Consider the following 12,106-nt stretch of genomic DNA (forward strand, 5'->3'; position numbering starts at 1 on the left):
TAAATTGATTTAGGTTGAGTGTGACGTTGCCCAACCTAGTGTAACAATAATACAGTGACTTAATATGTGTTGAATATCGGGGCAAGTGAAATCACAGTGGATGAGTAAAGGACGAGTGCAGAAACTAAGTTATGGTGAATCAGACTCACGAGTGACGCCCTTGCAGAAAACTAGTAAGACTATTCCTCCCGAGAAATCCTCTGTGGTAAGATGCTCCAATATCTTTGGCTCTAAGAAAATAATAGAGAAAGTGTTAATAATATTTCCCCACTTGCATTACCAGTGAATTCCCAATGTCATTCCCTCTCTCCAGTAACTAGCGTGAACGTAAACAAGAAATAGAATCAATTGCTAAAACCCTTTTGCTATCAGGAAGTATTAAGTTCAAATCAATAATACACTTCCCCAGTATTACTATAACTCTGTTCTGACCCGCTGCGAGTCACTCCCCTCGCCCTCCCCTCCCCCCCCCTCCCTGTGAGCCTCACTCCCCTCGCCCCGCGCGCGCCTGTATTCTCTGTACACCTGTGCACAAGAATTAATTGTGTTGGCATCAGTATCAGTTAAGCCACTATCCTGCGAGATACTAATATCCTAGTTAAGGTTTTATTTCTTTGCTATATATTGTGTTGTAATATCTGCTGTCTTTGTCCTGTGTCTGACTATGGTAATATATGTGTAAAGGTTATTGCCCGGCATGGAGTTTTTGTGTCCTGCCTCTCTTTATTGCACTAAGCCCCGGTCTCGAAAGAGGACCCCGCTACACGTTAGGTGTTCTAGGACCGAGAAGTCGAGCCTTTTTCACCTAGTATTACACTCGTATATTTACTAACGGAATTTTTGTTTCTCTAGCTTTTTTATGGATCGAGACTTACATCAAGTTGTGTATATATTCTAAGGTGTACATTAAATTTATCACTGTTATTAGTCACCAAATACCTATTTTATGTTTACAGATTTTTTTTCTTTTGTTTCGTGGATTGTGTATTTATTGAGACTTTCACTCAAGCCAAGTTTGTACATTGATTTATACGTTGAAATTATCGCGCGTATGTCACGAAATATTTGTTTAGATGAATTTTCATTTGTGTGTGTGTGGCTTCATAGATTTTGTAATGGTTAAGATTTTCACAGGCCAAGTGTCATATTTTGCTTTGCATATTAAAATTATCCTGCGTTTATAAAGTCCTATCATTTGTAATCACCATTATTTGTGTATTTACTTGTCATGATGGCAATTTATGGTCTATATAAATTTTCCTAAATCTACAGAATTTTTTGGACCGAAACTGCAGATATTTTAGGGCTGGCACCTGGCAACACTGTCCGTCCTTGGTGGTTGCTAGGGTTAGTAGGTGGTATGATTATTGCGCAGTTAAGCTTAGTACAGTATACGAGAACAATGGCTTTTAGGATTTCTGGCGCTTTTTGTCGACAACTGAGACAGTGTCACACCTCAACAGTTACACATGGAGGAAGATACGATGCGATCATTGTTGGAGGAGGTACGTTATTTGTAACAAACTTTTATTTAAAAAATAAATGATCACACTGTGGTCTGGCGTTGGGATGTTTACCCATGTGCATGTATTATTCATCCCAGATGTTTTGGACTTGCACACATGTGAATGTATCAAAGTATCAGTGGACAGTGAACTGTAACGTTAAGGGTTCGGCGTCGCTCAAGGTAAGGGTGAAAAAGCAGTGAATTTCTTTGCCAGTGAGGGTGATTAGGTCGGTCAAACTTTACACGTTACCCTCATCCGATTTTCGACTTTTCGTTAACATTTTCTAGTAGAACTGGGCATTCTAAGAATCTTTTCTTCTATGACATTTCTCTCGCAAATTGATAATAAACGAGTTACTTCCACCAATCACAATCACAGACGAGCGCGCGCTCTGTCCGCTCACCCGCTCACATTTGAAAGTTTGTCCCCGAAGACCAAACTTTACACGTACTCCATGCGATTTTCGGCTTTTCTTTAACATTTTCAATTGTTTTTGTTAGTGATTTTCGACTTTTCTTTAATGCATTATTTCTTTTTTACACTCGGTTAGGTTAGGTTAGATGAGGTTTGGTTAATGTCATGGGGGTCTGGGGGGCAAAGCCCCCCAGTTAGGAAGCACGGCCAGGGTTGGGGGGTTTGGGGGGCGAAGCCCCCCAATAAGGAAACACTAATTCCCTAAGAAGCTTAAAATTATTTTCTTCCGAAGGATTTTAGTGTTTTCATTTGATTTTGATAACAGTTCCAGTAGGAAATCACTCGCTTTTGCGTTTTTCCCCCACCCAACACCCCGGTTTCCCACAGGTCCCCCAGTATTCCTGGGGGAAGGGGAAGAACCGCAAAAAATTACATCCAACCTGAGTGTTTTCAGTTGTTTTTGGCGTGATTCTTGTTGATTTGGACCGGTCCTTTTCACCGGAAGTCGCTAGTGGCGTTCAACAAACACTAGCGACTTGCGATAGAAACAAAGGTCAAAATCGATCGAATCACACCAAAAACAACAGGAAACACTCAGGTTGGATGAAAAAATCGGATGAGGGCAACATGTAAAAATGAGGAGTACGTGTAAAGTTTGGTCTTCCGGGACAAACTTTCAAATGTGAGCGGGTGAGCGGACAGAGCGCGCGCTTGTCTGTGATTGTGATTGGTGGAAGTAAATCGCGTGTAACTCGTTTATTATCAATTTGCGAGAGAAATGTCATGGAAGAAAAGATTCTTAGAATGACCAGTTCTACTAGAAAATGTTAACAAAAAGTCGAAAATCGGATGAGGGTAACGTGTAAAAATTGACCATATAATCGGTCTAGCCTGTGCATGCTTGTGCAGTCGACCTCGCCCATAAACACACCACTGTGTCAGTGCAAGGTTTGGCTAGATGAGGTCAGTGGTTTGGCAATTTTATCCCAGTTTTTACCTACCGTGGTAGTGAAGGAGGTATTGTTTTCAAATTGTGTGTGTGTGTGTGTGTGTGTGTGTGTGTGTGTTAGCACGTAACCGCACAAGATATCAACACAGAATTTCACAGGTGTGTAGTAGGGATGAAAATCGACCACGAGTTCGAAATTGGTGACGGTAGGTCAAGGTCAAGGTCATATTCAGAGCCACGCTAGATATATAACAGCACGCGTCTGGTGTGATTCTCCCACTGACCTCTGAGGCTGTCTCCGCAGCGGGCATGTAACTTTGGCCGCCACGTTGAAACACCACCACTCGTCGCCTCCACAATGTTCTTAGCTTGCTGTTTCTGCTTCACTGTTGCTTACATAAGCCAAGCAGTGGGCCACGGCACTATTTTCCGAATTCAACGGCTGATTTCAAAAGGCCTTTAGTAGTAGTAGTAGTATTCGTAATCATTAACCCGCCGCATCCCGTTGACGTGAATATACGTCCACACGTTTTGTCACTGCCACTCCTGTTGACGTATATAAACGTGAATGAATTGCAAGGTCCCTAATTTGCACAATTTTCAATTTTTGTGTGTGATTTTTGGTACATATATATGGGACACCTTCCTCTACAAGGTGCCAGGCAGGGACAATGCCTTACCCAGCATCACCCCCCCCCACATGCCATTGTCTCGGCAATTCATCTGTTATCAGTGACCTGGCCAGTAAAGACATGTCGTGCCACGGTACGAAATTCAGGGCCAGAATGATTCCTCAATCGATGACAATGTGGAAGACAAACTTTACGTAACATTAGAGGAATAAACAGAAATGATGATCAGGTAATGTCGCCAAAAAAGGTCAGGTATGTGGATGTGTTTGGTGAGTGAAATAATGCTTATATTGCCTATATTACTTTGTGAAAACCGATATACTCTCGTACTACATATAAATTCATACCAAATAAATAAATAAATACCGTTTATGAGTGGTGTGGAATAGTTACCCTCTCATAGAACTTGTTTCTTTGGAGCCAGCCTGATAGAAAACACAGTAAGGTAAGGGGGTACTGCTACCTGTATTGAGTATTTTAAACCTCAGGTGAGCGATTTCTCTTTGAATTTTTGATGGTTCTCACCAAAAGTGGAGGTTTGAGCCAAAAATATTTTTTTGCAAAAATGGTCAGGATTGGGGGGAGTCAGTGGTGCAAAAGTGGTCGGGATGGGGCAGTTCAAGAAGTGATGGGGCCACCTTTTAAAAATTACCAAAAAATTTCACCTTTGATTTGATTCAATTAATTTGCAAAGGTGTACACAAGTGCATTTTTTAATAAAGATTATTATTATTATTATGATTTGGTAATTGCGCTGGTTTTCCATTTCGTCACTATCCAGCCTCATTCTGAATTCAGTTACTTCATTTCTCTCGAAGACCGCAGCTATACTTTTCCCAGCATTCATCATAGGGTTTCGTTTTTCTTACCTACAGCACTCTCCCAAACTCATTAGCCAAAGTTACCCTTCGTTTTCGCTTAACAGTACACCATCATCTGCAAAAAAAATGTTCTGGAAAGAGGTACAGAGAAAGAAGGAAGTCAGGGAGTGAAAGATAAAAATGGTATATTGCTACTGGAGAAGGGAGAAGAAATGAGCAGATGGAAGGAATACTTAAGGAATTGTTGAACATTAAGAATGAACGTCTATCTATCTGTCTATTGCCAGAGAATGAAAGTAATGCGAGTATAAGTGGCTGGGGAATGGCTGGGAGGAGGAGGGAGGTGAGAAGAGAGGAAGAAATCAGTAGGATGGAAGTAGTGGAAGCATCAGAGAAAGTCAAAATAGGGAAAGCCCCTGGAGTCGATGGAGTGTGTGGTGAAGTACTGAAGCATGGGGGAGAGATAGTAGTAGAATGGATGTGGAAGATGTGCAGATTGGCCTGGGAGGAAGGTAGAGACCTGGAGAATTGGAAGTCAGGTATGATTCCCCTGTACAAATGAAAAGGGGAAAAAAAGTGTGTAATGATTGGGGCATTTGTCTATCTATCTATCTATCTATCTATCTATTGCCAGATGCCTCAATCCCGTTTGGGGTGGCCACAAACAAATCGCCTCCAAGTTGCCCTGTCCCCCGCCATTTCACTGCCCTGCTCCCAACTCACACCCCCCTCTCTCATATACCTCTTCACCCCATCCCTCCATCTCATCCTCGGCCTCCCCCTCCCTCTTCCCCCCTCCATCTCACTCACATACACTTTCTTCGTCAGTCTTTCACCCTCCATCCTCTCCACATGGCATTTGTCATCTTAGTGTAATGGGAAGAGTATATGGTAGGATACTTATTGACATAGTTAGGGAAAAGACAAAGGAAGCTGGAGAAGAACAGGGAGGTTTAGGAAGGGAAGAGGTTGTGTAGATCATATATTCATTCCTAGGTCTTCAGTGGAAAAGTTTATAGAGAAGGGAAAGAAGCTGTATGCAGCCTTCATGGATGTGGAGAAAGCTGTGACAAGGTGGATAGACAAGGAGTTTGGAAAGTATTAAGAATATATGGAGTAAATGAGAAGTTGTTGAATGCTGTGAAGAGTATGTGTAATAACTGATATGAAACTTAACAAATTAATCACTGGTCCGACCGAGATTCAATCTCAGGCCTACGCGCTTCATACGCGCGCTCGTTACCACTGAGCCAAAGAGAGGACCCCCACATTACCTCTAAGCAATGCTGGCTTTTATACACCCCATTACATCACTCTTTTCTCCTCTTGGTGATTAATTTGGTCAGTTCCGAACACACGTGGTAGTGAAGCGCATCGCAGGCCGCCAATGGAGGCACTGCGGACCACTCCGGACAGCTTACCCCCAGGATGTAAGGCTGTCAACAAATATCATTGCTCTCAAGACCTTGCCTCTCATCCCACACTGCTGCTAACCAATGTAATGACAGAACTGAAACTTAACAAATTAATCACTGGTCGTCCGGCTGAGATTCGATCTCAGGCCCCCGTGCTTGATACACGCGCACGTTACCACTAAGCCAAAGAGAGGATCCCCACGTTGCCTCTAAGCTATGCAGGCTTTTATACACCCCATTACATATGTATGAGGGGGCTGAGGCTGCAGTGCATGTGGATAATGAACTGAGTGAATTTTTCAGTTTGAATGGTGAATTGAAAAAAGGATGTCATTTCCCCATGGTTGTTCAGTCTGTACAGTGGGGCCTCATATCTGGCGAATACAGTAGTCTAAAAAAATTGTACCAGATGTGAAACTGCCAGATCTGGGGCAAACTTTAAGTGGGGAAAAATTAACAGGAGTATTGTCACCCAGAAGTTACCTTATTTTACATATTTTTATGCTTTTTATCCCAAGGAAGTTACATATAACCATGCTAAACATCAATATAAATATATAAAGGAAATAAAAATTCACCAGTATCAATTTCAGTAGTGTTTTATTGGGCCAAAAGTATGGGTTATCGGTTGATGAATAACTACTGGCAGGCAGCCTGGGTCGCTGCCTCATCGTCTCTCCCAAGGTCATCATAGTACTGTTGTAACAAGTTCTAGCTGAACACCACCAAACACAAGAACCAGGCATAAAAACTAGTCTGGAAAGTTGGTAGCAGTGGTCTGTGCAGTGGCAGTGTAAACAATGGCATCATCACAAAATGGCCACCAAGTGCTGAGCTGGATGCATACAGAATTTCGCCTGGCGAGTGCCTGCTATATACGAGGCTACATCGCCAGATGTGGGGCTTTGGAAAGTTTCTAACATGTCGCCAGTTGTGAAACTGTCAGATAAAAGAAATGCCAGATGCGAGGCCCCACTGTATATGGATGGGATTATAAAAGAGATACAAAGTAGGGCAGTGGATGTTGGAGTGACCCTAATGAGAGAGGACAGTGTTTGGTAGGGCAGTGGATGTTGGAGTGACCCTACTGACAGAGGGCAGTGTTTGGAAACTCCCTGTACTGTTGTTTGCAGATGGTACTGCATTAAGTGAAGATGAAGGGGAACTGCAAGGCTTGGTGAATGAGTTTGGGAGTGTGTGTAAGAAACAGAGCCTAAAGGTGAATGTAGGGAAGAGTAAAGTTATGGTTTTTGAGAGAAATGAAGTCACTGAATGTACAGTGAGGCTGGATGAGGAGGAAATGGAAAATGGGAGTGTGTTTAAGTACTTGGGTAGTGTGATGAGTAAGGATGGAAGTTCATAGTTTGAAGTACTTGAAAGGATACAACAGGGAAGAAAGATTGCTGGTTCTTTGAAAGCAGTGATAAGGAACAAGGAAGTGAGCATGGCAGTAAAAAAGTCGTTGCATGATAGTACAGTACACTAAAACCTCGATTTAAGGGACTAAATGGGGAATCAACTAGTCCCTGACTTGAAAGTGTCCATTGTTTTACCACATATAAAGACAAATTATGAAGTTCAATTATTGTTTCACTTATTTATATGATTAGGAATATTATTTTACAGGTACTGTACTGTATAAAGAAACATATTAATGTTTCAAGCAGCAGACTTTTTGAATGGCCCTGTCTGTTTGTCCGGTAGAATATGGAGTCCCTTAAATCAAGGTTTGAGTGTATTGTGATACCAACCCTAACGTATGGAAGTGAAGCTTGGACCTTGTTGGAAAGACACAAGTCAAGAGTGAGAGCAGTGGAAATGAGTACTGTAATTTGAAAGGAGCATGTGGAGTTACATGAAGAGACAGACTGAGAAATGAGGAAGTGAAAGAGCATTGTGGTATGGATGTGGATGGGATAAAAAGCATTAGGAGAAATACATTGAGGTGGTTTGGCCACGTGGAGAGGATGAAGAGCGAGAGACTGACGAGGAGAATGTATGCAAGTGAGGTGGAGGGAGGGGGAGGCCGAGGATGAGATGGAGGGATGGAATGGGGAGGGTATATGAGAGGGAGGTGTGAGCTGGGAGCAAGGCACTGAAATGGCATTGGACAAGGCAACATGGAGGTGACTTGTTTGTGGCCACCCCTTATGGGATTGAGACGGCTGGCAGTAGATAGATACTGTATATAGATATTTATTGAAAATAGTGGTTTATTGCACTGATCCTTGGTTTATTGCACTGATGGAAGTGGCCCAGTGCAGATACTTGGCAGAGATTATAATACAGAAGATCGGAGATTATGTACAGTGGTCCTCCGTGTTTTGTGATTAGTCTGGTGAAACCATTGCCAAATGCAAAGTTTATATGGGAAAAATATCAATTAGTCTGTGCTCATCCTCCAAGTCACCGTTTTGACCTCTGATTTCCTGCTTTAAGTACTGAAAATGAAACACAGTGTATCAGCAATACATTATACAGATACAGTACTGTATGGTTATATATCAACTCACTAGCAAAAAATGCTAAATATTTGGCACTGCGAGAGAAAAAAAGCACCCAAGGTGACCAGACGCTCGCAACAATGGTGATAATGGTGGTCTGGTGGCGGACAGGCAAGACATTTCATGCCCCTCATCGCTAAACGTGTAAGACAATCGCTAAATGAGCGGGATTGGTACCTTTTCTGACCTATTGCTAAATGCAAAAATTGCTAACTTTAAACGTCCTAAATGCGAGGGACCACTGAATAGCTAGATTCATCTAAATGAAGCTGGAAAAGAGTATTTCTTCATAATGGTAATAAATATGCATCAATACCTGTTGCTCTTTTTGTGCATTTAAAAGAAATATACCAGAATTTGGCAAATCTTGAGAAAATCAACTACAGCTGTACAGTGAACACTGTCACTTCATACTTGGGGACCTGAATGTTCTGTGTATGTTATTGAGTCAGCAGCCATGGGTTTTTTGTGAGTGGGACAGCAGAGACATTGGATTCAGAAGGAATGGCCAAATTGAAAAAATCTACAGCATGGTGCCAAAAGCATCAGACAGCCTGGTGAATCCTGATAAAATGGTGCTACCATCGCTTCGTGTTAACATGAAGCGGTTTGTCAAAGCCCCATCAAAAGATGGAGCCTGTTTTGTGTATTAATGCCAAACGTTTCCTGGTTTGTCTGAAGCTAAATTGAAAGAAAGCATATTACTGAACCTGATAGGCCTACTAGAAAACTGATTTCTGATGCAGAATTAGATGATGCAATGAACGACCCAAAATGAGAGGCTTGGGTATCATTCAAAGAAATATTGTAATTACTAAGTTTTGGGGTATGGTAACAATAAGGATCCAAATTACAAAGGAATTGTGAAAATCCTGTTGGTCAAGTTTAAGGCATAGGGTTGTGACATGAGTCTCAAAGTTCACATTCTGGATATGCATTTGGAATTTTTCCCCACAAATCTTGGAGTGGTGAGTGAAGAACATGGTGAAAGATTCCATCAGGATATCAAGGACGCGGAAGAAGGTACAGTACCGTGGACGTTGGGATGTTAGTATGATGGCGAACTACTGCTTGATGATTTATAGAGGCACACCAGAAAAAGTATACAAATGGCTGGCCACCAAATGAAGTTTTGGAGCAAAAAAACAGAAGTTACAAAGACTAGAGAAGTTATATGTGTCATGGAATATATAGTGTTGTTTCCTTTATGAACACTTTAAGGAATTGCTGAACGTAGAGGATGGAAGTAATGCGAGTATAAGTGGCTGGGGAATGGCTGGGAGAAGGAGGGAGGTGAGAAGACAGGAAGAAATCAGTAGGATAGAAGTTGTGGAAGCAATGAAAAAAGTTAAATCGGGGAAAGCCCCAGGAATTGATGGAGTGTGTGGTGAAATGCTGAAGCATGGGGGAGAGATAGTAGTAGAATGGATGTGGAAGATGTGCAGATTGGCATGGGAGGAAGGTAGAGTCCCGGAGGATTGGAAGTCAGGTATAATTATTCCCTTGTACAAAGGAAAAGGGGAAAAAGAAGTGTGTGGTAATCATAGGGGCATTTGTCTCCTTAGTATAATAGGAAAAGTGTATGGTAGGATACTTATAGACAGAGTTAGAGAAAGAACAGAGAAATTAGTTGGAGAAGAACAGGGAGGCTTTAGGAAGGGAAGAGGTTGTGTAGATCAGATATTCATTCTTAGATCTTTAGTGGAAAAGTTTCTAGAGAAGGGAAAGAAGTTGTATGCGGCTTTCATGGATTTGGAGAAAGCATATGACAGGGTGGATAGACAAGGATTGTGGAAAGTGTTAAGAATATATAGAGTAGATGGGAAGTTGTTGAATGCTGTGAAGAGTATGTACGATGATGCGAAGGCTGCAGTGCGTGTGGATGGTGAACTAAGTGAATTTTTCTCTTTGAAAGTTGGTTTGAAACAGGGATGTGTCATGTCTCCATGGTTGTTCAATCTGTACATGGATGGGGTAATAAAAGAGGTACAAGGTAGGGTAGTGGATGTTGGAGTGGCCCTGGTGAGAGAGGATAGTGTTTGGAAACTCCCTGTACTGTTGTTTGCAGATGATACTGTGTTGTTGAGTGAAGACGAAGGGGAGCTGCAAGGCTTGGTGGATGAGTTTGGGTGAGTGTGTATGAAACGGAATCTAAAGGTGAATGTAGGGAAGAGTAAAGTGATGGTCTTTGAGAGAGGTGAAGTTAGTGAATGTACAGCGTGGTTGGGTGGTGAGGAATTGGAAAATGTGAGTACGTTTAAGTACTTGGGTAGTGTGATGAGTAAGGATGGAGGTTTGGAGGGTGAAATGCTTGAAAGGGTACAGCAGGGAAGAAAGGTTGCTGGTTCTTTGAAAGCAGTGATAAGGAACAGGGAAGTGAGCATGGAAGTGAAAAAGTTACTACATGACAGTATTGTGATACCAACTCTAACGTACGGAAGTGAAGCTTGGACATTGTTGGAAGGACACAAGTCAAGAGTGAGAGCAGTGGAAATGAGTTATTTTTAGAGGAGCCTGTGGAGTCACGTGGAGAGACAGGCTGACGAATGAAGATATTAAGTAGCGTTGTGGTGTGGATGTGGATGTGATAGGCAGCGTTATGAGGAACACACTGAGGTGGTTTGGCCATGTGGAGAGGATGGAGGGTGAAAGACTGACGAAGAGAGTGTATGTGAGTGAGGTGGAGGGGGGAAGAGGGAGGGGGAGGCCGAGGATGAGATGGAGGGATGGGGTGGAGAGGTATATGAGAGAGGGGGGTGTGAGTTGGGAGCAGGGCAGTGAAACGCCAGGGGACAGGGCGACTTGGAGGCGATTTGTTTGTGGCCACCCCAAACGGGATTGAGGCGTCTGGCAATAGATAGTTTCCTCTATGTTTAAAAGATTACCGTACATTGAATAAATATTTTCATTTTCATTTAGTTTAGAACAATATTATATAGATCGATTGAAATTTATAATTTGCAATACTTTAATTTTCTTTTTAATTTCATATTAAAATGTGTTGTGATGGAAACATTTTAAATTTTTTTTCATTGTGTTCATAAGTGCAATAAAAATAAATACTCAGAATTCAAACAATTTTTAACTACTGTACTTAGCTAATTTTGCAGACCTGTGTAATCAGTCATTGTCTACTGTCCATACAGTTCACCACCCTCCTATCTCATCACCCACCACATATACCTACAGCTAGTTCATTTGGGTCTAAAGAGGGTATTGGCTATCACCAACCCCCCTTCCTGCACAAATTTCCACTAGAGCACTGCCGTTCTCAATCTCATCCACTTCTGCAGGCACACCCCACTCACCAACTGCTCCTTCCACCATCATAATGCCAACTTTTCCATTGATATCTGCATTAAAAAACACTCACATTCCTTTCAAACTTTTCCATGCATACTTCCATATATGCCCAGAACTCTTCTTTCACTCTGCTCACACGGTCGTCTTTTGATGCATATACACATAATTGCCCACATTGGTATTCCTATTTTCAGTCTTACCCCACACAAACCTTGAAGCAGCTAATCCATACTCTTATATTCTCCAACCATCTCTTGCTCACAACAAGGCATGCTGTACTGTACTCCCTTTTTTTGATGTACGATAACATTTTTGCTTATACGATGATTGTGATCCTGTACGAAGCTTCACTGGTCGATATGTGATCACTTTTTGCTTCTACAGCCGCCCTCATGCAAGTTTACAGTCATTTGTTTATTCAGAGATAGCCTTTCCACTCACTGTTATTGTTAGTGTCAGTGATGAATACTATAGTGTAGTGTTGGAGTTCAAGCAGCAAGTGAAGTGAAAGTAACTACCTATTTAGGTGAGTTGGAAACTTGTTTTTAGACTCTGTTTGG

General features: G+C 42.0%; 1 protein-coding gene across 1 annotated transcript in view; it reads left to right on the forward strand.

The window, feature by feature from the left end:
* The first annotated feature begins 1,402 nt into the window (after positions 1–1,402).
* Positions 1,403–12,106, forward strand: part of LOC145412851 (pyridine nucleotide-disulfide oxidoreductase domain-containing protein 2-like) — a 181,972-nt gene continuing 171,268 nt past the window's right edge. Inside the window, exon 1 of the mRNA XM_080282651.1 lies at positions 1,403–1,505. Coding sequence (XP_080138777.1) covers positions 1,403–1,505 — 103 coding nt within the window. The remainder of the gene's footprint in view (positions 1,506–12,106) is intronic.

Source organism: Coenobita brevimanus, chromosome 94 (genome assembly GCF_032717465.1).
Source record: "Coenobita brevimanus isolate Jiangsu-jjx chromosome 94, ASM3271746v2, whole genome shotgun sequence".
Lineage (NCBI taxonomy): Eukaryota > Metazoa > Arthropoda > Malacostraca > Decapoda > Coenobitidae > Coenobita > Coenobita brevimanus.